We start from the raw sequence: 27,797 nt of genomic DNA on the forward strand, positions 1-27,797 counted from the left end.
ACCCGCGACCCAACCGCAGCCAAGGACCCAGCTGGAGCGCCGAGGAGCGGAGGGGACCAGACCCGACCAAGGCGTGGGGGTGGGGCCTCGCGGGCGGCCGACGTCGCTCGCGCTCGCCGCGCCTCGGGGGCGGGGCCACGTCGGGGGCGGGGCCGGCGCGCGCGGGAAGCGCCAGCCGGGAGGCCGACCGGCCCCTCTGCGTGAGCCGCGCGTTATGGCCCTTGCGGTGCCTGGCTACTCGCCCAATTTCAAGAAGCCCCCCGAGACTTTGCGGCTCCGACGAAAACGCGTCCGGAGCCGCGGGGCGGCCGCCTCACCAGGGGAGCAGCCCGAGCCGGCGCCGCGCCGCGCAGCTCTGGCGGCCGGGCTGCTCCTCCGCCCCTTCCCGGCTTCGGCGGCGGGCAGAGGCGGCGGCGGCGGCCCGGCCGCGACCCGCAGGAACCCCTTCGCCCGCCTGGACAACCGGCCGCCGGCCGCCGCGGAGCCCCCCGACGGGCAGCCCCGCGGCCAGCAGGAGGCGGAGGGCCCGGTGAGTGTGGCGGGCCTGACCGGCGAGGGGCTCTCGTAGTGCGGGGATTCGCTGTGAAATCCGGGCAAGTTGTCGCGGTCGAGGGGAAATGGGCGCGGAGAGCGCCGCGGTGGAGGGGCCCTGAGCCTTGGGAGAGGCCGCTCTGGAAGCTGGGCTTTGTGTGGAGTGCGCCCCGCGAGCGCTCCGGCCGCCCGCCCTGAGGGAAGCGCAGGGCCCTGGGGCGCGCCCCCCTCGGTCCTGCCCGGCTTGGGCTGCCTGGGGGTTAGAGGTCAGTGGGAAGACGGCTCGAAAAATCCCCGAGCGGCTCATCCAGGAGGGCCGCTGCTCAGTGGGAAGATTACAGGAGACCCTCCTTCCCTGTGATTCAGAGCCTCCCTTCTCCCGCGCTCGAAAATATCCTGGAGAAAGAGGAATGCTCGCGAGTCCTGGAATCCGAATTTCCTAGCCTTTTCTTACCCCAGAGCCTTTTGAAACTTTTGATTTGAGAAATCTACATCAGTTATTAGGCGCACGTATCCCCGGCCTCCCCCCCCCCCCGCCACCCCACTTTGACAGTAAAGTTCAGACACAAAACTGAAACCCTGAGCTAGTGATTTGCTTGTGAATTCCTGCACTTGCCTTCGCGGAGGAACTTGTGTGCCCGGTGAGGCTCTGTCCGTGTTAACGCGAACTCCAGCATCACTTAGGACTGAAAAGAACCGTTGTTTTCCCCTTCAGTTTTTAGATTCTAATCAGGAAAATGCTTTGCTGTGGGAAGAGAAGTTTCCTGAAAGAACAACCGTTACTGAATTACTCCAGGTAATAGTTTTTAAATGTTATTAGAATGTATATTCTTATAATCGAAATCCATACCTGTCAGAAACATTTACTTGGAAAATCGCTTTGCCGGGAGTGCTGAGTGATCATCTGTGCTAGGGCTGTCAAGATGGCATCAGCACCCGAGTGGACTTTATACGATGTAAAAATGGTGTTTCTCGTGGTACCGACGCCAGGGTTGGTGTAGATACAGGTTCTCCTACTCCAGCCGTTCTGACACTATTCCTGTGTGACTGGTGACAGCTCCAGCTCATCAGTCCATGCCCCGCTGCTGTTTGAACTTTGTCCTTAACTGAATCTTCAGACTCAATCCCCAGATGACCTCCGCAGGTTGTGGCATGTCGCTGAACCTTGCTGACACCACCACAACGCACCCTCTCTTGATACCAATCCGCAGGTTTTCCTGTTGTGATGGTTTAACAGAGTTTGTCCTAATAGGAGCAGGCGACAAGAGCTAAGACCCACTTTCCCTTTCACATAAATAGATGGCCTTCACAGGGTCTTTTAGAAATAATTCCCCCCAGGGTCCTGGGCTCCCTGCTCAGCGGGGAGCCTGCTTCTCCCTCTTCCGTTCCCCCTGCTTGTGTGCTAACTCGCTTGCTGTCTCAAATAAATAAAATCTTTAAAAAAAAGAAAAAGGGGCACCTGGGTGGCTCCGTGGGTTAAGCCTCTGCCTTCGGCTCAGGTCCATGATGGGGATCAAGCCCCACATCAGGCTCTCTGCTCAGCGGGGAGTCTGCTTCCCGCCCCCTTCCCCCCCCCCCCCCCCCCCCCCCCCCCCCCGCCACCTCCCTGCCTGCCTCTCTGCCTACTTGTGATCTCTGTCTGTCAAATAAATAAAAATCTTTAAAAAAATAGTTCCCCCTTACCTGTTATTTTTATGTGATGTCACCTCAAAGAATCATTGTAAAGTGGTGAAAATTGCCTTGAAAAGACAGCAAAACAGTCTAGAAGGAAGTTTTGAAATCAGGAAATGCTTTTTACATATGGCCTCTTAAGAGCCCTGCCTAAGTTTACCTGCAGGAGCCACTTAGCCCTGGTTCCAGAGTTTTAGAGGCTTAAAAGGTACTTTTTAAAACGCTTGAGGGGCTCAGTCCGTTATGTGTTTGACTCCTAATTTTGGTTCAGGTCATGCTATCAGGGTTGCAAGCTTGAGCCCTGCGTCAGGTTCTGTGCTCAGTCTGCTGAAGGTTCTTTCCCTCTCCCTCTGCTCTTCCCCCACCGAAATAAATGAATAAATCTTTTAAAAAATAATAAAACACTTGGAAGGTTTTTGCTTTGACAGCAAGATCAATAGATTTTTTTTTTTTTTAATTATGATCATGGGAATAGTACATGCCTCTTGTAATTGGACTATATAGAACTATATATAAACTAACAGGTAAAATGTGCCCCTCCACCACTACCACCCATAACAATAGATCCCCGCTTCTCAGAGAAAACCACTGTCCAAAACCACAGTTGAGTAACTCTTTCTAGAGTGTTTCATAGTGTGTAGTGTGTCTTAAGTGTTACTTACACAGTTTATAAAATTTTGACATTTTTGTGATCATTCTGGTTGATCAGATCTTAGATTAAAAGGGTTTTTTGGGTTGGTTGGTTGGTTTGGTTTTGGTACTCCACTAATTTTTGTGTTCTCTGTTTTCTAAAAGACTCCGCAAGTATCGTTCTCCGAATCTGATACTCCATCCTCAGAAGGTACTGAGTTACCTGTGGACTGGAGTATTAAAACTCGACTCCTTTTCACCTCTTCTCAACCCTTTACCTGGGCAGATCATCTGAAAGCACAGGAAGAAGCTCAAGGTGTCATCCAGCATTGTAGGGCAACAGAAGTTACTTTGCCTCAAAGTATACAGGTAATTCTGAGAAAACAGATAAGTGTTAAAGGAACAAATCAATTGTAAAACGTGCTTCTCTGCAAAATGGCACAGATACTTCCTTCTATTAAGTTTTCCTTCTGACATTTAGAGACACAAAGACTTGGGAAATTTTATATTTCCTAAATGGTGCTTTCATGCAGTTTTCTCTGTCAGATTCAGTAATTGCCCATTAAATTTAGGGACCTGTCCTGAGAATTAGTTAATGTGTTGCACAGGAATTGTTTGAACTAAGCCATTCTTTTTCAAGGTCTTTGGAGCGAGATAATGTAAGGGAAAGAAATGAAAAGCAATTGAGTAGGATTGCAAAGGCAGATTGGTTATTCTGCTGATTTTCTGATACGGCATATGTTCTTTTTTTATGTATGCTCGTTCTTGCTTCGGGGTCGATAGCCTGTTGTGAGTATTGCAGTAGAGTTAACGGGTTCTAGAATGGTTTTGGAGAAACGTTAATTGCTCTCCGCAAGCAGCTCATCGGCTCAAACTAGATGAAAAGTGATTACCTCAGAGAGTCCTTGGTACGTCTTTTTTAATAAATAGATCAGGAGGATTTCTGGTTCACGTTACCCATTTGTACTGGCTGCTGTTGAAACAGTTGTGAGGGGAGAGCGGTGGAGCGTAGTATCGCCTACGTACAGCGCCAATCCCCACGGTCCCCCTCCGTGGTAATAGGCGACGGTCGATGCTGAGCCGAGGGAACGTTCCCCTCTGCACTCAAGTCTTCTTTCTGATGCGCTTTAACAGGCAAGAAGCACAGGCAAGAATAAATTCCCTTTTAGGCGCTGTGACCGCTATTAACACTTTCCCGTAAGAAACAGTAAAGATTCTGAGAATAAGTGGCGTATCAATGCTTCTTAATGAAATCGTCTACTTCTAATGTGCCCAGAGCTGCCCAATATCATCTCTGGATTTTAGGATCCCAAAGTCTCCACTGAGCTCCGTTGTGCCTTCCAGCAGAGTCTTATCTATTGGCTTCACCCTGCCTTTCCTTGGCTACCACTGTTCCCTCGCATCGGAGCTGATAGAAAAATGGCCGGAAAGATAAGCCCTTGGGCAAATGATGAAACCTTGCAACACATTCTAATGAGTGACTGGTAAGATTTTTTTTTTTTTTTTTTTTTTTGAGTGCAGTTTATTGGTGGTTTTTCAGGCAGTTGTTTGTTTTGTTTTTAAAAGATTTTATTTATTTATTTGAGAGAGAGAGAGATCACAAATAGGCAGAGAGCCAGGCAGAGAGAGGGGGAAGCAGGCTCCCCGCCGAGCAGAGAGCCCAATGTGGGCCTCGATCCCAGGACCCTGAGACCATGACCTGAGCCGAAGGCCGAGGCTTAACCCACTGAGCCACCCAGGCACCCCGAGAGACTGGTAAGATTAAAAACTGGTGCATCTTAAAAGTGAATTTTCATTTTACCAGTGTTCTCTCCTTACTTGTGATGTGGAAATGTGTAGTGGTAAAATGATCTCTCTGTCCTTTTGAATTATTTTTTCTAAGCTGTTAATAACGAACATTTAAATTATTCACTTTTTTTTTTAACCCTTACTCACTCTTCGTGCAGTTGTGGAAGTATGTGTAAGTGTTCCATAAGCATATACAGACGTTCTTTTATGTTATTCTCAGTGGCTGCTTCCTTTCTCATCAGCAGAAGCTGCTCCGAGAAGGGTCAGCAACCAGTTAGCAATTGTGTTGTTTTTTGTTTTTTTTTTTTAATTTTTTTAAAAGATTTTATTTATTTATTTATTTGACAGAGAGAGAGAGAGAGCTCACAAGTAGACAGAGAGGCAGGCAGAGAGAGAGGAGGGGAAGCAGGCTCCCTGCTGAGCAGAGAGCCCTATACGATGCGGGGCTCAATCCCAGGACCCTGGGATCATGACCTGAGCTGAAGGCAGAGGCTTTAACCCACTGAGCCACCCAGGTGCCCCAGCAATTGTGTTTTATTTAAAGAAAAAACATTTAGTGATTAAGCAGTAAACACTATTGGTTAAAGTATTTAGAAGTCATCAGTGAGTCCCATGACCAATCTGAGTCCTGTAAAAGCCAAGTTATATATGTAGTGGCAAAAATTCGAACCATTTTCAGTAATACATGTATCATGTTTTCAATCAAGTATCAAACCGAATGATAAAAAACTGAATTTTAGATGCTAAGCTAAATACATTAAAAAAACTAAATTGTGCTGCTTCATAGGTCTGTGAGCTTCACTTCTCTTTATAATCTGCTGAAGACAAAACTTTGCCCGTATTTCTACGTTTGTACATACCAGTTTACCATCCTGTTCCGCGCAGCAGGATTAGCAGGAAATGATGTGATCACAGCTCTCATATCTCCTACAACTAGAGGCATAAGAGAAGCTATGAAAAATGAAGGTAAAACCATTGGCTTAAAATGAAAATACCACACTGTATCTTACTTTCCTTAAAAGCTAAAATGTGAATTGTCTTTTTGCCAGCTGATGTCTTTTACCAATCTTACCTACAGAAGCATCTTTATTTCTGACTTTTTCCCAGCAGTGCTTTAAGCTGTCCCCGATGCATAGCTTTAAGTTAGTGGTATTCCCTTCTCTGATCTGACCACCACGTGTTAACCTGGGAAGTTCCCATCTGAATATATTCCTCTAGAAATTCCTTGATAGTACAAATTACCCACCCCCTTTTATTTATTTATTTATTTATTTATTTATTTTTAAAGATTTTATTTATTTATTTGACAGAGATCACAAGTAGATGGAGAGGCAGGCAGAGAGAGAGAGAGAGGGAAGCAGGCTCCCTGCTGAGCAGAGAGCCCGACGCGGAACTCGATCCCAGGACCCTGAGACCATGACCTGAGCCGAAGGCAGCAGCCTAACCCACTGAGCCACCCAGGCGCCCACCCACCCCCTTTTAGTAACAATTTTGCAACTGGGTCAACCATTAATGATCATGGAATCTATTTAGTAGGTTCAGTCAGTACTTTAGGAAAGAGTACCTTACCACATGCAGTGAGAGTGTGTATTGTTTCCTGAACCTTTTGTTTGAAAGGAGGGTGTGTGTGTGTGTGTGTGTGTGTGTGTGTGTGTGTGTGTTGGGCTACTGTCAAGAAAGCTTGAAAGCTAGTCCCTTAATAGATCAAGGGTAAAAGCTCAGATCTTTAGATTTCATACTCTCTAAAAGTAAGGCATACCTGTTAAGTTCTTTAAGATTATATTAAAGAAAAATCAGTTGTATTCTTCTTTTCTCATGTAGGTATTGAATTTTCTCTGCCGTTAATAAAAGAAAATGGCCATGAGAAGAAGGCAACTGGGACAAGCCTGGGACGGGGAGAGTATGTGATTAAAATCACCTTTTGTGTCACCTAAAGACTTACGGACTTGGTGTAATTGTTTTGTAGAGGGAACCGTTTTATGAAATGGAAACTCTTAACTATAACAATTTTCTAGGGAACAAGTAATCAGTGATGAGGATGAAGATGAAAGTTTTTCCTGGCTGGAAGAGATGGGTGTGCGAGATAAAATTAAAAAACCAGACGTGCTCTCTATCAAGCTATATCCTTTGTTATGTTAACTACAGTTGGTTTCCATTTAATTCCGTTAGTGAGCTACATATGTAATAGTGACTGACAGCTTTCTTTGACTATGATCTTAAATTACCTTAAGATCATATTTAAACTAATTCTCCATCATGACACTAAATAACAAACTCCCTCAGTACCAGTAAACCATGAACAATTATTACTATTTTTTTAAAAAATGAAACTCCATGGAGAGCATGGTTTTTGTTTGTTTGTTTTTGACTAGAGAAGAAATTACTTTTTGTGATGTGTCCACTTCTAGCAAATTCACATGGCCAAAGAGAAATCATTTTTTTTTTTTTAAAGATTTTATTTATTTCTCAGAGAGAGAGGGAGAGCGAGCGAGCACAAGCAGACAGAATGGCAGGCAGAGGGAGAAGCAGGCTCCCTGCTGAGCAAGGAGCCCGATGCGGGACTCGATCCCAGGACGCTGGGATCATGACCTGAGCCGAAGGCAGCTGCTTAACCAACTGAGCCACCCAGGCGTCCCAAGAGAAATCATTTTGATTTAAACCACTAAGTTATAATGGCGGCAGAGTGGGGTGGCGAGAGCATTTCCAGTTCGGAATGGGAAGAAAGGGTCAGAAGTGATTCAGAATCAAGGTTTTTTCCCCATTGGTTATGGGATTTAAATTTGCAAGTTCCTTGATAGTCCTCTTCAGATGTAAAGAGAAACATGAAGTGCAAATGGACCACAGACCAGAGTCTGTTGTGTTGGTGAAGGGAATGAATACCCTGACGCTGCTGAATTTTTTGATCAATTCTAAGAGTTTAATTGCCAGCTCAGGTCCACAGGCAGGACTTCCACCAACCCTCTTATCGCCTGTAGCTTTCCGAGGTGCCACGATGCAAATGCTTAAGGTAATGAAAAGGGGGGGAATCACTGATCCTCATAAATTAGCCTTTTTTTTTTTTTAAAGATTTTATTTATTTATTTGACAGAGAGATCACAAGTAGATGGAGAGGCAGGCAGAGAGAGAGAGAGAGAGAGGGAAGCAGGCTCCCTGCTGAGCAGAGAGCCCGATGCGGGACTCGATCCCAGGACCCTGAGATCATGACCTGAGCCGAAGGCAGCGGCTTAACCCACTGAGCCACCCAGGCGCCCATAAATTAGCCTTTTAAGAATAAATCAAAGTCTTCATTTTTAATAACTCCTGCCATTTTGTATGGTACAGATTTTGTCTTTGCTTTCCTCCCAGTGAAAAAAGTCATTCATTTATAAGGATGTATCAAAGAAATTACATCAAAATATAGTTATTATAGGTTTTATTTGAATTAGATGAAAATAATTTTTCTGACTGAATAAATATGATTGGCAACAAAAGCATTTTGCCATATGGAAAAGTTGCTTGATCTCATTTTGTCTCATTTCTTAACCAGTAAAGATCCTAGCTGAGGTTGTTATGTTAAATTATTAATCTCAAAACTTGAATCATGGATAAGTGAAAAGAACAGCTGTATATCTACAGTGTTGAAAAAAATTACGCTTGTAAATACAAAATGTATAGTGAATGTTATTAGCAGTAGAATTTTTATTTACTTTTTTTTTTTTTTAAAGATTTTATTTATTTGACAGAGATCACAAGTGGGCAGAGAGGCAGGCAGAGAGAGAGAGAAGGAAGCAGACTCCCTGCAGAGCAGAGAGCCCAATGCGGGACTCAATCCCAGGACCCTGAGATCATGACCTGAGCCGAAGGCAGAGGCTTAACCCACTGAGCCACCCAGGTGCCCCTTTATTTACTTTTAAAAAATATAATTTATTCTTATATTTGCCCGATATTCTGCATTGAAATTATGTTACTAAACTCGAATGGGAGGTGGGCAAAAAGGAGTAAGGGGGAGTGGGAGGAGGTACGTGCTTCCAGTTAGGGAACAGAGGAAGTCGGGAATCAAAGTCACCGCATAGGGAACATAGCGGTACTATGACAGCACTGTATAGCGACAGATGGGAGCTGCACTTGAGAGAGCACAGCATAATGTATACAGTTATAGAATCATTGTTGGGCCCCTGAAACCAATGTTTACATTGTGTGTCAACTATATTTCCACTAAAAAAAATTTTTTTTAAGATTTTATTTGGGGGCACCTAGGTGGCTCAGTGGGTTAAAGCCTCTGCCTTCAGCTCAGGTCATGATCCCAGGGTCCTGGGATCGAGGCCCGCATTGGGCTCTCGGCTCAGCAGGGAGCCCGCTTTTTCCTCTCTCTCTGCCTGCTTCTCTGTGATCTCTGCCTGTCAAATAAATAAATAAAATCTTTTAAAAAAAAAAAAGATTTTTTTTTTAATTTATTCATGAGGGACAAATTGAGAGGGAGAGGCAGAGGGAGAAGCAGGCTTCCCACTGAGCAGGGAGCCCGATGTGGGACTTCTCCCAGAACCCCGGAATCGTGACCTGAGCCGAAGGCAGATGCTTGACCATGTGAGCCATGGTAGTTTCCTGGGGCTGGGGGTGGAGGGGGAAGGGAGAGTTAGTGTTTAATGAGCATGGCGTTTCAGTTTTGTAAGATGAAAATGTTCTGGAGACAGATGGTGCTGATGACTGTACATGAGTGTGAATGTTCTTAATGCTACTGAGTTGTGCACTTAATGGTTAAAATGGCAAATTTTGTTATGTGTATTTTACCATGATTAAAAATATAAATTTTGAGGTGCAAAAAAAAAAAAAAAAAGGCTCCACCCGGGGTGCAGCCCTGCTCCTGGCTCCTCGCATAGACGCACCGGCCATTGAATACAAAAAGGGCAGGCCTCCGGTGCCCTCCTTCCCACCCCCCTTGCAGCCCAGGGTGGGGAGCACCGGCCAGGTGTGGGCTTGGGTGGTAGGTTGCCGTCTTTTGCACCAGCGGCGGCGAGGAGTGGGGTGGGCACCCTTTCTTTTTCTCTTAGAAGAGATTTTTAGCACAGGTTTTCTCGTTCTCACTTCCACCCCACTTCACCGCCTCCCAACCCCCCTCTCCCCCTCCCCACCTATCGTCATGACGGCGTCTCCGGATTACTTGGTGGTGCTTTTTGGGATCACTGCTGGGGCCACCGGGGCCAAGCTGGGCTCGGATGAGAAGGAGCTGATCCTGCTGTTGTGGAAAGTCGTGGATCTGGCCAACAAGAAGGTGGGACAGTTGCATGAAGTACTAGTTAGACCGGATCAGTTGGAGCTGACGGAGGATTGTAAAGAAGAAACTAAGATCGACGCGGAAAGTCTGTCCTCCGCTCCGCAGCTGGACCAAGCCCTCCGACAGTTTAACCAGTCAGTAAGCAATGAACTGAATATTGGGGTTGGAACCTCCTTCTGTCTTCTGTACTGATGGGCAGCTGCATGTCAGACAAATCCTGCATCCTGAGGCTTCCAAGAAGAATGTATTATTGCCTGAATGCTTCTATTCCTTTTTTGACCTTCGAAAAGAATTCAAGGAGTGTTGTCCTGGTTCACCTGATATTGATAAACTGGATGTTGCAGCAATGACAGAGTGCTTAAACTTTGAGAAGACTAGTTCAGTCTCCCGGTATGGAGCCTCTCAAGTTGAAGATATGGGGAATATAATTCTAGCAATGATTTGAGCCTTATAATCTGAGGTTTATAATCACAGCCTTATAATCACAGGTTTTCAGATCCAGAGAGAGTAAATTACAAATTTGAAAGTGGCACTTGCAGCAAGATGGAGCTTATTGATGACAACACCATAGTCCGTGCACGGGGTTTACCATGGCAGTCTTCAGATCAAGATATTGCAAGATTCTTCAAAGGACTCAACATTGCCAAGGGAGGTGCAGCACTTTGTCTGAATGCCCAGGGTCGAAGGAATGGAGAAGCTCTGGTTAGGTTTGTAAGCGAGGAACACAGGGATCTAGCATTACAGAGGCACAAACATCACATGGGGACCCGGTACATTGAGGTTTACAAAGCAACAGGTGAAGATTTTCTTAAAATTGCTGGTGGTACATCCAATGAAGTAGCCCAGTTTCTCTCCAAGGAAAATCAAGTCATTGTCCGCATGCGGGGGCTCCCTTTCACAGCCACAGCAGATGAAGTGGTGGCCTTCTTTGGACAGCATTGCCCCATTACTGGGGGGAAGGAAGGCATCCTCTTTGTTGCTTACCCAGATGGTAGGCCAACAGGGGATGCTTTTGTCCTTTTTGCCTGTGAAGAATATGCACAGAATGCATTGCGGAAGCATAAGGACTTGTTGGGTAAAAGATACATTGAACTCTTCAGGAGCACAGCAGCTGAAGTACAGCAGGTCCTGAACCGGTTCTCCTCGGCCCCTCTTATTCCACTTCCAACCCCTCCCATTATTCCAGTACTGCCGCAGCAATTTGTGCCCCCTACAAATGTTAGAGACTGTATACGCCTTCGAGGTCTTCCCTGTGCGGCCACAATTGAGGACGTCCTGGACTCTCTGGGGGAGTTTTCCACAGATATTCGAACTCCTGGGGTTCACATGGTATTGAATCACCAGGGCCGCCCATCAGGAGATGCCTTTATCCAGATGAAGTCTGCGGACAGAGCATTTATGGCTGCACAGAAGTGTCATAAAAAAGCCATGAAGGACAGATGTGTTGAAGTCTTTCAGTGTTCAGCTGAGGAGATGAACTTTGTGTTAATGGGGGGCACTTTAAATCGAAATGGCTTATCCCCACCGCCATGTAAGTTACCATGCCTGTCTCCTCCCTCCTACACATTTCCAGCTCCTGCAGCGGTAATTCCTACGGAAGCTGCCATTTATCAGCCCTCTGTGCTTTTGAATCCACGAGCACTGCAGCCCACGACAGCCTACTACCCAGCGGGCACTCAGCTCTTCATGAACTACACTGCGTACTATCCCAGCCCCCCAGGTTCGCCCAATAGTCTTGGCTGCTTCCCTACAGCTGCTAATCTTAGCGGTGTCCCTCCACAGCCTGGCACGGTGGTCAGAATGCAGGGCCTGGCCTACAATACTGGAGTTAAGGAAATTCTTAACTTCTTCCAAGGTTACCAGTGTTTAAAAGATGTATGGTGATCCTGAAGCCGTCAGATATGACAACTTCTAGCAACTTCAGGGGAAGTTTGTCTACGCTCAGGCTGCAGTATTTTCAGCAAACATGATTGGACAGTGGGCTTTTGCCCAATCATTTGGTAGAGTAAAAAAAAACTTGAGCCAGTGAAGCCAAATCCTTATAGCAAGCAGCACGCCTGGCTCCTTGCTGATTGCAAATAGGCATTTAAAATGTGAATTTGAAATCAGGTGACTCCATTACTTCCAGCTAATGTGGCATCGTAGGTGTTTCCTAAGTTTTAAGTCTTGGACAAAAATTACTAGTGTCTACCATCTCCATCAGGAACTGTGTCATGGAAGCTGTTTCTATTTTTCATTCTCTTTCTCCATGTCTTCTGCACAAGTGTGCCCTCTTACTAATTCAAGAATAAGGTCTTGGAATCCTTAAGTCTTACTGTTAAACCAACGCAACTGCCTTTTTAAACACCTTGGGATAAATCAGAAGACCTCTTGCACCCACCACCAAACACTCCTAGCTTCAAAGTTTCACCTTTTTTTCTCAGCAGGTACCAGTTGTAAATAAGAATGAACTAGGGGCCAAAATGCGAAACCAAAAATGAAGCAGCTATCTGTAGTTAGTAATTTCTAGTTTAAACTGTAACTGAACATTGTGGCTTCATATGTATTATTTTATATTGTACTTTGCCCATTACTGATGGTTTGGACTTTAATAAGAGAAATTCCATAGTTTTTAATATCGTAAAATGAGAATATTTGAACAGTGTATTCTAGAAAGCAATATACTAACTGAAGTGAACGCTTGTATATATTAAGATAGAGCCTTAAAACTTTCTCTCTAATGCCTTAACTGTCAAATAATTAAAACTTTTTAAAAGCCTAGGATTATAGTCAGCATGCTGGACTGAGAGGTAAACACTGAAGCCACTAGAGCAGGTACTGATGCTGTCAGTGTTTAGCACTGTGTGTTTAGCTGTGTTTATGCTAAAAAGTGCAATATTAGATACTAGCTAGCCAGTACTGCTGCCTTGTGCAACTCCAAAGAGGAAAACAGGATTTGATTAAGTGCTCATGTGTCTTTAAGTTACTCCTATTGTCCTTGGTTCGGATACGGTGCCCTGCAGGCTTCTGTGGCTGCTATTTTTATTTCCTTTGCATTATTTTGATTAACACCTTGAATGGAGAGCCAAACATTCCCTCTTCATCTGACCAGCAATGGCCCTCTAACTGCAGTAGGAAAAAACAAAACAAAACAAAACACAACATTTGGTCTGAAAATTGGTGACAACTGGCACTTAAGATCAGAAAAAGAGTTGTTTATACTTGATGCCTTAAGATGCTGTCGGCCCAAAGTTCTGAGAGACTTTAAGATAGAAAGTAATACTTAACCACGGTACTAGAGTTTTCGTAGAATTGTTACATTTGATAATAAAACTCGCCTGTTTAATCTCAAAAAAAAAAAAAAATTTTATGGGGGAACCTGGGTGGCTCAGTGGTTAAACGTCTCTTAGCTCAGGTCTTGATCTCAGGGTCATTAAGTTTAAGCCCCAAAGTGGGCTCCATGCTGGGTATGGATCCTACTTTGAAAAAAATTTTTTGAGGGCACCTGGATGGCTCAGGTTGGTTAAGCATCTGCCTTCGGCTCAGGTCATGATCTCAGGGTCCTGGGATCAAGCCCACATTGGGCTCCCTGCTCAGTGGGGAGCCTGCTTCTCCCTCTCTCTCCCTCTGTTCTCTCAAATAAAAATCAAAAAAATTTTTCTTAATAAGACAAGTATATTACTAAGTCAGGATACCATATGAAAAGTTATATTCTTTAGAACATGCTTACACTGCGTCATAATTTGGAGATGTGCTACAGATGGAGAATTAACATTTTTCCTCCTATAGCATTCTTTTGATGTCTTGTGAGCTACTTTATGCTACGATCATGTGTAGTAGCTGCTGTCACCATACAGTGCTATTACAATACCAGGGACTCTTCCCTCTATGCTCTGCCTTCTTCAGTCCATCACTGGTTAGTAGAGAGGAAAACCCAAATGAAGTTATTGAACAAGTCTTTGGCTAGGGACAAAAGCTTGAGAGATGGTGACCGTCATTCTTTCTTTAAATTTTCTTGAAGGCACGAAGTGTAAATGTGAAGACGCAAGCTATTTCTGGATACAAAGACCAATTTAGTTTGGAGATCACAGGTCCCGTCATGCCTCATTGTCTGCATTCTGTAACCATGCTACTCCAGTCTTCACAAAAGGGGTCATTTTCTGCTGGACTGTATACACATGAGCCAACTGCTGTATTTAATGCCTGCCTGCCAGTGAATGAAGGACTGGATAAGGTAAGGAGACTGCTGTAGGGACGCCTGCGGGGGCTCAGTAGGTTAAGCAGCTGCCTTCAGCTCAGGTCATGAGCCCAAGGTCCTGGGATCGAGCCCCACACGGGGCTCCTCGCTCGCCAGGGAGCCCGCTTCTCCCTCTGCCTGCTCCGCCTGCTGTTCCCCCCACTTATGCTCATGCTCCCTCCCTCCCTCTCTGATAAATAAAATCTTAAGGACAAAAACATAGTAGACAGCTGTAAGCGTTTCATTGTAGCTAGTTTCCTTAGATGGAAGAAGTGAATTAATAAGCCAAACTTGTGTCTTAGGGTATTAAACTGTACTAATAGTAACTTTATCAATCCTAATTACTAAGATGAAGGAGTAAGTTTGGTTTTTTTGAGGTAAATGTTAGGAATTTAGATTGTCGCACCCAACATGACCGAAGAACTTCCCCAACACAAAGAAAAGGCAAGTTACGTTCGTGGCCATCTCAGATCCGGAACTTAATAGTACCTGATTCTTGCGTTATAAACAGCTACGGATATTTAACTAGTATTTGCCTGCAATTTTGGTCATAGTTTTTATTGACAGGTTATAATTAAGACCTTAAAAATTGGGGCGCCTGGGTGGCTCAGTGGGTTAAGCCACTGCCTTCGGCTCAGGTCATGATCTCAGGGTCCTGGGATTGAGCCCCGCATCGGGCTCTCTGCTCGGCGGGGAGCCTGCTTCCCCCCTCTCTCTCTCTGCCTGCCTCTCTGCCTGCTCGTGATCTCTCTGTCAAATAAATAAATAAAATCTTTTTAAAAAAAAAAAAAAAGACCTTAAAAATTGCCTCCTGCTTTTATCATTTGCCACACTTCTAAAAGTAACCAAAATTATTTGTGGATGCTGTTCTATGTGAAAATTTTTAGGGTTCATGTCTATTGATAATGAACTGCCTTTACCTTATGTACAAACGAGTAAGGCGAGTATTTTTCAAAGTTCCATGGAAATTACTAAAATCGGAGTGTCCAGGGGTGCCAGGCGGACTCAGCTGGTAGAGCGTGCAACCCATGATGCCAGTTAAACTGTGCTGTTCAGCGTTATCAATCCTAATTACTGAAAAGCCCCACACTGGGCACGGAACCTACTTTAAAATCTAAAGGGGAACGAGCTGGTTCAGTCGGAAGATCATGCAGCGCTTGCCAGGGCCGTGAATTCGAGCCCCACGTCGGGTGGGGAGTCCCAAGAGTGATGTGCTTTCTAACTGACCTGAGTACATATTTCCACAGGAGACCGTTCGTGAGGAGCTCGCTAACTGTGGGTTGCATCCTAAGACCCTAGACCAACTTAGTCTAACACCAATACTGGGAAAATCATCTTTACGACACGTGGAAATGAGTGACTACGTTTATAATTGGAGATCCTGAACATCAAAGTAAGCCTAAAAGGAATCTTTGAGGAAAAAAGCCTTCTAGCAAGGAAATTCAAGATTGTTATCCCTTTGGCTCTAAAGTTCATTTTGGAAGTTAAAGGAATATAACTATCTTTAAAATATTCAGATGTTTATAAACATTAATCTTTTACTTTATTACATGGGTTAAACAGTAGGATTAAGATTTTAAATCAGCATTTTTACTATTCTGATTAGCTCGTTCAGATATGAAGATAACCCCCAGCTTCTTAGAAACATCAGTAACTTGAGACTTCCAGACTTTCAACCTAATTTATAAACGGAGTAGAAAACTGAATGTCATGAATGTCAGTTTTTCCTTACAAATGGGAACTGAAGCTAAATTACTATGTTATCTCCTGGCATTGTGACTGATGGCATCAGGGCAAAACTATATTTGATAAATCAACCTGCAATTATAGGCAGGTTCTAACTTTTTATAAAGATAGAAAACAAATGTAGACCATACCTGTTGAGCTGATGATTGTTGATGTCTCTCTTAGTTGCTTTCCTTCTGATTTATAATTATTCTCTTCTCAAAGATATTAAATTTGGTTTTTTAATGCATGTTAAATCAGATAAGGTATTTTGTATTCCCCACAGAATAGTGTTAATAATTGTAATGTATGCTCAGCTGTCATGGTAAAGTATTTATTGCTCCCGTAGGGGTGTATGTGTGCGTGCATGTGTGTGTGTGTGTTTGTGTGTGTGTATAATTCAGATTTTCTTAAAAATAAAAGTACTTAGAAATCAAAAGCATTGGGTAAAAAGAAATAACAGTATTTAGTGAAGAAGTATGTGTTCACTTTATGATCCAGAAAATAAAACACCACCATTTATTCCAGAGAAGTTTATATTTGGGCCTTAAGCTTTTGAAAATAAAGTTTAGAGACATAGCATTATGAATACCACTGTAATACACATGAAATATTCTATCAGACCCTAAAAATTAACATAAACTTAAACTTTCTCATAGTCAACAAAATAGTGGCTGGGTGCCGATTTTATTAGATAAGTTGGTTACAGCATTTTAATTATCATTTAACGTCTATCTAGGTGTAGCTGAAATTCAAAATGCACATCAAAGTAAAACTATATCACAACTCAATGCCATACTAAATGTACTTGGCCTCTGCAGGAGAATTCTAATCGGACTCCCTTCTCATGGCCCAGGTGGCTTTGATGGGAAAGCAGGACTTAGTGCAGATCATCACACAACATACCACTTTCTGTGTATAACCTCTACAAAATTTTAAGGGGAGATGGTGGCATTAGCCCTGTGGAACAGATCTTGCTTCATTACCTCAATAACACTGGCCCAGTATCTGTCCAGCAGAACCCATTGTGAACTAGTACAAGGTGCACAGCCCTTCACTGATTACAGGCAAGTGTTACAGCAGCCTAGCCATAAGGAAGGGAGGTTACATCATAGTACAAAATACAGTATAAAAGCGTTATTTAACATTCCACACTGAAGATTACGGATGCCTTCAAACAATCGTTTGGATGTTAGCCACTTAAACAAATACATCACTAAGGTAAACAATATAAACATACCAAAACCCTGTATGGTTAAATACAATTTCCATGGTACAAAAATCAAAGCCTGGAGATGTTTTTACAGATTGCTTTTTACACAATGTCTTAAATTGCCAAATATTTACAACGTTAAGGAGGAAATACATTTTGATGCAGAGTAAAATTATCTGAAATGATTAATATAAAACCTCAATCTATCTACGTGAGGCACTCCTGAAGCAAGTGGCATTAGCCATGAGGTCCTTTGGTACAAGGCCCATTGCTTGAAGAACCACAGTAGCTGCTGTGGCTTTAGCATGCTTCTTATTAGGGCTGGCAAAGCTGGGCTGGTAAGCGCTTCCATTTATCAATACCTATTCAAGAAAAACATACAATTGGGCTGGTAAGGGCTTCCATTTCTCAATACCTATTCAAGAAAAACATACAATAAGAACAGCATCAAACTTTAATATCTATTAGCTTTGTATTTTTTCACTAAATGCTAGAAAAATAATTTACCAAAATATAAAACCCACACTGTGTAAGTCAAATTAATTTCAACCCAGAAAAAGCAAATCATTTGGGAAAAGGGACTGCAAATTAAAAGCAGGTCTCCAAATGGGAGGGTGGGGGTGGGGGAGAGGTAGGGAATGGACAAAACTCTGATAAAACTATTAAAATTAATTCCCCATGTTCCATTAGAAAATGTCAACAAATTATTCACCAGATTCGCCCATTTTTTTCCCCTCCATTGTTTTTGAAAAATTGGATATTGACAGATCATGTTAAAGTATACTTATTTTAAAATCCCAAATCCCTACCACTTCTGCCCACACATACATATTCACTCCCAACCCACAATGTATCAATCCTGTGACCATACAATGCTTATCCCTCACCCTCCAGGCATCAAATTAATAAGGGTACAAAATTAATGCAGAAATTCATATTTACCCTAAAGAGAAAATGTTTGCGATGATCTGGGCCACTATCATGGACCAAGAGAAATTCTGGTGGTTGCCACCTTCTCTTATTACAGATTTCCATCAAAGCAGACACAGGATGTTTGCCTACAGAGGGGAAAAAAAAGCCATTAATTATTTTCACTATCTGTGGTAACGAATTATGAATCAAGGTGGGGATGGGACAAGAGGAAATTAAGATGTGCTCTCACCTGACAGATCTTTCATTGCAGCAGAGAAGTTTCCGGACCTCTTTTGTGCTCTTTCTCCTACTGCAACAAGACCTTTAAAATAAAAAGCCAATGTTCACTGAATTAACTCCAAAGCATCATTTTAAACTTATACAATGATTCTAGGAACGTGAGTCACAACCTATGCCTTCCAATAAAATATTCAACTCCCACTACCCTTAATTTTTATGTAATTTGACTTGTTTCCCTGTGTTTCAATATATAAACCTATATACTTTATGTTCATATACCTTGATACTAGAAATTGGGGGAAAAACTCAAATGTTCATAGAACACAGAAACTTAGAATATGAATAGTGCCATATTTAACATCTCCAGGACTATTTCTTTCTAAGTTTAAAAAGTAGTGTCTATTTACTACAAGTGATTTCTAAAGGCTTCCAATCCCATTAAACAAAATGCCCAATTAAAGTTCCCCAAAAGGTGAGGATTTTAGGCCTCACACCCCAAACAATTAAAAAAAGAGGGTGTCTCTATAAATGGGTCCGTATTTTTCCCAGCAAACAACCACTTTCTGACTTATCAAATGATATACACAGAAGACAATCTCACTGCATAATCTCCCTTTCCAATGGGATTTCACTGTATTACTAGCCAAAATCCATGCTTTCCTGCAAATTTTCAATCAGTTCCTCACTAATTTTGCTACTATGCTTCTCAAAACCCAACACTGTTAACACAATTCCAAAAAGGGTGTTCCCTGTAATTACATAATGCATTTACAGATGTTTTCTTCCAACCAGTCACCTTCTATGACACAAAAAAAATCTGTTCAACTTGTATAAGACAATGTCAATGTGGTATCAGTACAATGTCCTTTCCTAATTCAATCCAGAATTTGAATTAATGCCACAGCAAGGATGATTCTCATGCTATTTCCAGCCTATTTTGAGAATCATGACAATAAATCCCACCAATTTCAAATTTTAAAAATGGCATCACAGTATTCTATGATGACAGTACAGAAATTCTGATGCAAAACATTTTATAAGACACAATTTGGTCTGAGCTGGTTGGTTTCCAAATTCATTGACAGTAATTTAACTACATTAACTTCAACTTTACCTTTCTGTTTGCAAAGTTAAGGAAAATTAATTTCAGTTTTGAACTTCCTAGTTCTTAAAAATCAGGCTTTATATAAGCTATTAAAATCACAAAGCTGACAGCTCAGCCCCATCTATGTAAGACGTTTTTCCAAGGGAAGGTATTATTTAAAAAGTACCAACTGGCTGTCAGCAGTGAGCACTAAGTACATATATACATTTTTTTTTTTTTATGTGAGGGGAGGGGGCAGAGGAGGGAGAGAATCCCAAGCAGGCACCACACCTAAGTGCAAAGCCTAATGCAGGGCTCGATCTCACAACCCTGAGGATCATGACCTGAGCTGAAATCAAGGGTCAGATGTTTAACAGACTGAGCCACCCAGCAGCCCACCCCCACAAGTGTATTTTTAATACTTAGCAACTGTGTGCAGGCTATGTAGTCAGATCTCTACCTGAGTAGCAAAGTACTAGTAAAGACAGAAGTCCCAAGGTGCCCCAAGCACAATACAAAGAGCAGATAATGATGCTGCTGTCAGCAACTGGTCTCCAGCCCCAACCCAAGAAAACTCAGTTAGAATTTAAGAAAGGACATGCCAAAAGGGTTTATATAAAATGAAGACAAAACAGCACTCTAACTGGAAATAAGGAGAATATGTGGGATAAAATATCTGAGAAAGGAAAAAAACTATATCCTACCTAGAAACAAAGACAAGCATATGAAGTATATGTTCCCCATCAAGAAAAAAGAAAAGGGGATACCATTTAATAAACTATAATCTAGTTGAAATTTCAATTACACTGATTTATGCACACTTCCGTAATATTAAGCAACTAACATAAGACCACCTTTTAGCTCAAATCAGTGACTCCATCTGTATCTATAAAAGCTGCCACAAATGGGCAGAACTTTCATGTCGTAACAGCTATAAATATGCCCCACTTAAGTATCACGGACATCAAACTACAGGAAGGTTACTTTGGGGGAAAAAAAAATTTTTTTTTAAAGAGGCACCTGGATGGCTCTGTCGGTAGAGTGTAGGACTCAAGATCTCAGGGTCGTGAGTTCAAGCCCACACTGGGTACAGAACTCAATTTAAAATAAAGTAGGATGGGGTGCCTGGGTGGCTCAGTGGTTTAAAGCCTCTGCCTTCGGCTCAGGTCATGATCCCAGGGTCCTGGGATCAGCCAGCTTTGGGCTCTCTGCTCAGCGGGGAGCCTGTTTCCCTTCCTCTCTCTCCCCCGCCTCTTTGCCTGCTTGTGATCTCTGTCAAATAAATAAAAACTTAAAAAAAAAAAAAAGGAAGGAAATTTTAAAAAATAATAAAGTAGGATGGTAATGAAACCCTAAATATTAAAGGAGGTATAAAAACATTCCCAAAACAATGTGTTACCTTTTCGGTCTGTCTTAAAATCAACTAGGATAGGCTCCTTATTTCCTTCTTTGTTTTTTCCTAATCCTTCTCCTTCTCTCCATCCCATTTTTCTCATCAAAACGGCTCCCATTCCTCCAGTTACCGGGGCTGCTCTTAAGAACTGATCCTATCCAAAGAAAGAAAGGTAAAATGTCCCCATTTCACAGTTAGAATTTGACTACAAACTCAGTGTAACTTAAAAAAAAAAAAAAAATCTTTTACTTCTAGATCTGATATAGCAATTAAAATTTCTATAACTTATATACATACTGTAGTGTGGATGTTCTAATTATTTTCACATTAACGTAAGAGTATTTTCAAAGTCAAGTAAGGCAAATAAATGGCAGTTTAAAACAGTGGCCCTCATGTCCCCCTCCAAAAAAAAAAAAAAAAAAAAATTAGAACACTCCTGTTTTCGTCCACTATTTAGGTTCACTGGTATCTCTTCTTAGCTTGCAAAATAAAAAGAAGGCAATGTTAAAACAGTCAATAATATTAATTGTCCCAGGTGTACCTAGTTAATGAATAAAGCCCAGAAATCATTTAGAAATAGTTTGGACACTGAAGAAGCATACTGTTAACATCCCAAGTTTTCTTCCCCATTCTACCATAAAGCAAGTATAAATATTTTACTAAGAAAATCCCCATGAAGCACAAAGACAAGTCTCTGTATTTACACAGTAAGAAACGGACAGTCACATAAAATACCCTGTCATTATACCAAACTGAAACTGAATTCTTTTAAAACCTAGCGTGATGTTAAAAGACTTGTAAAAAACTCCTTAAGCGTTTACATACCTAGGCCTCGGTGGCAGCAGTGTTGTGAATAGTAGGGCTGGCACTGACCGGGGCAAGAAGACAGCTACAAGGATTTGGCCCTGAAACAAGTTTCCATACAGAGGGTGAAAGTTCACAGGTTATTCTGTGAACAGTCATCTCTCTTGTATCCAACCCACTGAACCATAATTTCCATCAAAGCAGCAAACCACTTAATGTCGTAAGATGCACAACTATCTACATTAGCATGGTCATCAGTCGTTTTCACACACTGAGAAATAAAATAGGCGATGCCTCTATTTTAAAGGACATCCATGTACACAAAACAAACGAATTCTACTGTTGAGGTTTATGGCCTTTTTTTTTTTTGATTTGTAACATCTCCAAATCCTGCTTTACTTCCCCTTGTTATTAAATTTTAGATTTACGTTCTCTAGCAAATCTACAGCAAAAGCCATTAACTTATCAACAGAGGGAGTCAAAACTTTTGGTAGCTCTGGAAAGAGTATGCATAAATCGTTTCCTGTATTGATAAGTTAATGCTAAATTTTTTTATTATCCTGTTTTTACACACAGTAGTAAAACTGTATCGTCTTATTTTTTCCCCAGCTTTGTAAATTATATGCTGGGGAGCAGGCATGCCAATGACGTGTGACTAGACATTAAGTTCAACCAGGTGCTCTGATGGAAGGAGGCAGCTGTGGAGGTAAAAACATACCCCTGGTTCAGTTCCTTATTTGGTGCAGGCCATGCAGTGTTGATGTATAAAGAGAAAAGTTAGCTGATGCTTGGGTATCGACTGCCTTGTTGCTACACACCTAGAAGGACTTTTACTTACTTCCAGGTTCATCCGCCCCTCTTTTCCAGGCAACACTCCTAAAAAAAAGGGCAACTGTGCAGAGTATAATGCAAATCCCCAAAAAACCCAGGCTTCCAACTCAGTTTCCATTCTCTACTATCTTCATGTTTCTTTACCCCAGTGTGTACACAGTTCACCAAAAAGCTGCTTAATCTAATGAAACTATAATAGCAAACGATACCCATGGGGTCTTGTCCAAACCACTCAATTCCAAAGAATAAAGGTTCTTTTAAATCAGTTATCAGTTAAAAATGTTTTACTGACAAACAGTAATAATGGTAAACTCTCATTCTTTTTCATCCAAGAATATACTGTAACAAACTAAAAAGAATATGGAGAATGTTGTCATTCCATGGAGTTTTTAACAAAAAAGAGGGTGCCGGGCAATAGCAAGGCAAGAAAACCTGTATGATCACTGAAAAAGTTTTCTAAATGCAATAAAGAGACATTTTGTGGTATTTGACAGTCAAGATGTTAAATTTTCAGCTAATGACCACATTTTTATAAATGTTCCCTCCTTCCTATCAGTAGCAAATGTTCTTCTGTAAACATATAAATGGCAGTTGTTCTGAAAGCACAGCCTTCTTATTTAAAAACTTCTCTGATGAACAAATCTAATTTATCAAAATGACTTGTAACATTTAACATGATGTGAATTATTTAAAACCTGTCAACTGCCTAGAAGACTGGAAGTCAAAAAAAATTAAGGGAAAGTCTGCGGGGAACCAATTTAATCCTTAAGAGATTCATTTTTTGCAAGTTATGTTAACATGATTTTTAGAACTATTTAAGCATTATGGATCAGTACTTCGTTATCCAAATGAAGTCCAAAATTTTGCAAAGGAATAGCATTCGGAAGTTTCTACCTAATAATGTACAAGACTATTTAATCTATATGTGTCTAAATGCCCACATAAGCTTCAAGTTTAACTTCGTGAAATACTGAGCACTCAGCTTCAAGATTAAATAGTATTAAAGAATTAAAAGTATTCAAATAGTTGTGTAACTGTAATTCTTCCCAATGAGATGAGAGCCATTTTCAAGTACTACACAAATCACTATTTTTAAACACTGTAATACAGGTAAGTCCAAAATGAACTCAAAATTTAAAATATTTTGCTAGATTTTCATCTTTTTTCCAACACCGATCCCTAGTAAATTATAAACAAGTTGTAAATTTTTCATGTATCTTGACCATATGCCCACCATACACCTATTACAATGTGCAGCTATCTCCCCCCCCAAATGGCAGACAAACTGAGGGTTTATGTTTTATATTAATTTGTTAATAAGAGGGTCATTAGAGATAATGCTATCAAAACTGAAGTATTATGAGGTTAAAAGCTCCGAAGCAACCAAAATCTCCTTTTGCCGAAATTCAGTTCATTCCCTAGCAATCAGCCATTCTCCAATAGGTGCCCATCACGCTATTCGTTACCACCCTGTGAAGCAGTCATAAGGACTTGTCTTCTTATGACACTTGGAGACTGAAATTCCAATTACTTGCCCATGATCACAAAAGCAGTCAGGAGTACAGCGGGATAAAGAAACCTTCCCATTCCTTTAGACCACGCAGCCTCCCAGTTCAGCATTGCCATGCTGCCAGTACTCCTGAAACAAATTTCCCATCACCCATCCAACCAAACCACATCCCTTCACCAGAAGGCATTCAGAAAGCCCTTCATGACCACCTAAGACTCCCCCAACAATGAGGCAGCCGTAGGTGGAGTTCACAGGTCTCCTTGCCGGAATCTGAAACCAGGAGCACCTACATCTTCACAGCACGAGGCGTCCGTCCTCTCCCTTGTATTTAGGTCTTATTCTGTTTGTTTCGTGAGATCAGTGGTTCTCAAATTGAGCCTGCGGATCACCAGAGGCCACCAGGGCCTAAATGGTGGTCCACAGAGATAGTATCCTCCGTCCCCTCCCCACCCCCTTCACCACCCCTTCAGCACTGCCCCCCCTCCCCCACACACACTCCAGCCCTCCTCCCCAGCCGTCCAGTCCCATGGCAAAATCACCACATGCAGTGCTAATACTGGGGCCTCCCAACCAACTTGCTGTACCCGGCAGCTGACCACCATAGGGACGGGGGACTGGAGACCACCAGACGGATGAGGAGTGAGGGCCAAGAATGCTTACAAGAGGGCACAGGCACTAAGGAAGGGGAAAGGACGAAAGAGGAATAGAGAAATGGAAAAACTGGGATGGTAAGAGGGCTCTTGGGGGCAGTGATCCACCAAAAATAAACCTGTAATAAAGTATCCCATGAGGAGAAAACATTTGAGAACCACTGCTTTGAAATCATTAGATTAGTAGTCCAACAGGAACTGGGGAACATTCTGAACAGCACCTGAGATACACTGTTAGCATTCAAAACAGTTTTAAAAAACCACCCCCCCAAAACCCAGCGGCAGCAATACAGAAATAAAACTTGAGGATATAAACTGAGCAGCTCTTAAGCCCCATTTATCCGTCTGCCGTTGTCTCCCAAATCAGGTCCATCTTCAGTGTCCGTCTTGAGTGTGCACACAGAGCAAATTTACTCATGAGCTTTGGTTAAAGTCACTGGCCTCTTTGTGCATTTTTAGTAACACGTTTTCTAAAAAAAATCTTAACTTAGTACGTGGCCACTCTCATATATGCGGCTGTCGCGTACCTTTTTGATCCAGGCCTGGGCGCCGGTGTTAGCCAGCTGCTCTTGTGTCAGAACCTGCACCCCCGTACTTCCGGTGAACTGACCGGGGATGGAGTTCAGCTGAGCCCAGGCGTCGATCTGAAGGAAAAGCAAATGTCTCAGTGAATGAAGTGAAGTACTTATCTAGTCAAGATCCCACGGATTTCTTTCACTGTTTCATGAAACAGTTATGTCATTCTTGAAAAGGCTAAGACCTAAAACTTCAACTTTTAAAACAGTATGCTGAATTTTTATACATATTTAACATTTTTTCTTAAATGCTCCAAAGAAGCACTTCGGTAACATTCAGTGGGTCCCATTCGTAACAAGATCTGAGATGTATTTCTAACAACTAAAAAGTGTAACTGTAATACTCGTTCTTCAAAATACCACATGAATACATGAACACAGAAAAGAGTCTGCACAGCAAAGGATCCCCACCCTCTGCTCATGTACATATATAAACGTCATAACCACCGGAGTTTTTTAACTACCTTTTCTGTGGTATTAGAAATCCAGAATAAATTCGAGAGACATGTTTAAGGAGTAATAAACACAGGAAGTTGTTCAAACACATAAAACAGCTTTCTTTAAAAACTGAGCACTACGTTAATCACCAACATTTATCGTGCTGGTTAAAGAATCAGTTGTTGGTCCTTCAAAGTAGACTTACTGTACACTGGTATCGTCGGGCAGTATTATTTTCTTATCTGTCTGAATGTGTATTTATTGTTTCTATACAGATCTACCAAAGGAATGCAGAAGACAAATGGAAAAGCTGTCTACTGTTAAAAGTATAGACCACGGACTCAGACTGCCTAATCACTTTTTTTTTTTTTTAATTCCAGTGTAGTTAACATACAGCATCATCCTTGCTTCAGGCTGACTAACCACTGTCAGTTTCCTCCGCTGGAAACTGCAAGTCATAATAGTACCTACATTTCACAGGGCTACTATGAGCACAGAGCTACTTTTATACACCAGATAACGAACTCTTTAAGGGCAGCGAATTTTTTCTATTGTACTACTCTCCTAAACAGTTCGTGCCACATAGTACACAGTAAATATTTACTAAATGAATGATCATGCCCCAAATCACTTTCATTTAAAATAAGCTAATAATGCCAAATTATTTATTTCCTTGGATTTTTAAAATCAGGACCTACATTTCAACAGCATGCCAGACTTTGCTTATGTCACAACTATCTAATTAAATTCTCACTTAGATTAGAACAACTACATACCCGTTCCTGAGCTCGATTTAACATGCTCATGGCTTCAAGGTCAAACGCATTCTCACTGAGTCTTTTCTGAGCAAGTGCCCGCTCACTCATTGCTGTTGAGATGTCCACAGGCTAAGAAAGAAAACATAGATAATTATCTCAAATTATGAGAGACCCCCTAAATTCTAAAAAATGCTCTTTAGCTGCTACATGCAGAAAATAGTCTTACAAATGAACAATCTTGCAAAGTACAGGAAAAAAATGCCCAAAAGGAACCTTGGAAAGTAGATGAGGATTTAAGATAAATTATAAAGTATCAGAGGCAGCAGCTGAACTCAACCCAAAATGTGATTTCATTATTTTCTACTTTATCAAATCACAATCCTAGAAAACTGCAAAGAACTTAAAACTCTCTGGCCTTCACTAACGAGTCATTTACCAAAAAACTGAGAAATTTTGAACTATTTTCTAACTGCTAGCTTTGTATGCATTAGTTTTCATTTTACCTTACTTATTAGCATAATGTTCAGAAGCAATAAGTAAGGTTCCTGAACAAGCGAGCAGAAAACCACTACGGTTATCAGCGGCCTCTCCGCACAGCGTTTCATCTTCTTGCAGATGCTCAGGGATAATTTGGTCTTAGGAACTCCATTTCTTTGAAAAATATTTCAGTTTACATACATTAATGACCCAAATTAAAGTATTTCTGTGGGGGTACAGACCATGAACGCAAACACTTAAAATAAGGTATATCTGAATGGACTCAGGTCTTCCTTTTCAAAGCTCATACCCTACCTGTAAAAACTTTGTGCTAAGCAGATTGATTTTATGGTTTAACTTTTTTAAATGTTTCATAATGTCCAGGAAAATTCTTAAAGGGTAATCTTTAGAGCAAACTCCCAATTTACCAGATTTGTGAAAGGTTCAACCATAAAAGAAAAATCAAGTATTTGATGTTCTTTATTCTAATGTCAAGAGCTCATGCTGACTTGTATCAACTCACCAATTTTTAGCACCCAAGAAAATTCATTTTCGGAAAATGTTTATTTGACATGGGAAGGTTTTCCCAAATTCATTTACAAAGAATGATTAATGGGTACTGCATGGATATGACAAACGTAAGAAGTCAGTAAGATATGTCAATGGCTAAGGATTTTTCCTTAAAAGCTAAATAAAGGCTATCTGTAGTTTAACTGTGCACTGCATATGAAATATTTCTTCTAAAACAAAGACCTATATAGCAGAAAAGGAGTATGTGACAATGAGAGACTAGTTCTATCTCATGCATTAAGAATTACTAATCTTCCTTTTCCTACCTTCAGAATGAACCCCTTTTTCTTGCATCACTCTTAGTTATCTTGATGAATCATAATACTCTGCTAGCAAAATAAAATTTTTTCACCCACAGATTCTTATGTATTACCTTCTTAAAAACAAAGTAAAACGAATCTAAACTCATTCTGTAATTATACTGCTTATAGATCTCAGGAAAGGAAGATCTTAAATTTCTCAGTCAATATAGTAATTATCCATACTAATTATGTCTGGGGCCTATAAAAAATAATATAGGCAAAATCACA

At 41.6% G+C, this 27,797-nt stretch overlaps 3 protein-coding genes across 9 annotated transcripts in view; 2 read left to right on the forward strand and 1 right to left on the reverse strand.

Moving 5' to 3' along the window:
* DONSON (DNA replication fork stabilization factor DONSON) lies at positions 1 to 27,415 on the forward strand. 4 transcript variants are annotated; one of them, XM_047720654.1, is made up of 11 exons: positions 121 to 529; positions 1,247 to 1,327; positions 2,998 to 3,201; positions 4,138 to 4,316; positions 5,408 to 5,586; positions 6,442 to 6,520; positions 6,636 to 6,740; positions 7,429 to 7,627; positions 13,872 to 14,084; positions 15,335 to 15,480; positions 25,738 to 27,415. In XM_047720654.1, exons 1-10 carry the CDS (start codon positions 215 to 217, stop codon positions 15,470 to 15,472), a joined length of 1,692 nt encoding a protein of 563 aa, XP_047576610.1. In that variant the 5' UTR covers positions 121 to 214; the 3' UTR covers positions 15,473 to 15,480; positions 25,738 to 27,415. The 4 variants fall into 4 exon arrangements, with proteins under 4 accessions (XP_047576627.1, XP_047576618.1, XP_047576610.1 ...); XM_047720647.1 differs by lacking the exon at positions 25,738 to 27,415 and adding an exon at positions 22,068 to 22,375; XM_047720671.1 differs by lacking the exon at positions 25,738 to 27,415 and having other exon boundaries at positions 1 to 529; positions 15,335 to 16,339.
* LOC125094956 (epithelial splicing regulatory protein 1-like) lies at positions 9,583 to 13,215 on the forward strand. The gene is given in 3 exon segments (XM_047720638.1): positions 9,583 to 10,039; positions 10,041 to 10,313; positions 10,316 to 13,215. Coding segments are annotated over 3 exon segments (2,016 nt in total). The 5' UTR covers positions 9,583 to 9,736; the 3' UTR covers positions 11,756 to 13,215.
* The window catches only part of SON (SON DNA and RNA binding protein), a 32,506-nt gene continuing 21,666 nt past the window's right edge, over positions 16,958 to 27,797 (reverse strand). Inside the window, exons 7-12 of one of the 4 annotated variants that reach the window (XM_047720525.1) lie at positions 26,239 to 26,349; positions 24,977 to 25,093; positions 20,661 to 20,808; positions 18,188 to 18,259; positions 17,968 to 18,083; positions 16,958 to 17,387 (exon numbers count right to left, since the gene is read on the reverse strand). In XM_047720525.1, the coding sequence (XP_047576481.1) occupies positions 17,229 to 17,387; positions 17,968 to 18,083; positions 18,188 to 18,259; positions 20,661 to 20,808; positions 24,977 to 25,093; positions 26,239 to 26,349 (723 nt within the window). In that variant the 3' untranslated portion in view covers positions 16,958 to 17,228. Of the gene's footprint in view, positions 17,441 to 17,967; positions 18,084 to 18,187; positions 18,260 to 20,660; positions 20,809 to 21,479; positions 21,560 to 24,151; positions 24,475 to 24,976; positions 25,094 to 26,238; positions 26,350 to 27,797 lie in introns of those variants that run through there. The other 3 variants (XM_047720534.1, XM_047720549.1, XM_047720539.1) reach the window with 3 other exon arrangements.

This window comes from Lutra lutra, chromosome 1, assembly GCF_902655055.1.
Source record: "Lutra lutra chromosome 1, mLutLut1.2, whole genome shotgun sequence".
Lineage (NCBI taxonomy): Eukaryota > Metazoa > Chordata > Mammalia > Carnivora > Mustelidae > Lutra > Lutra lutra.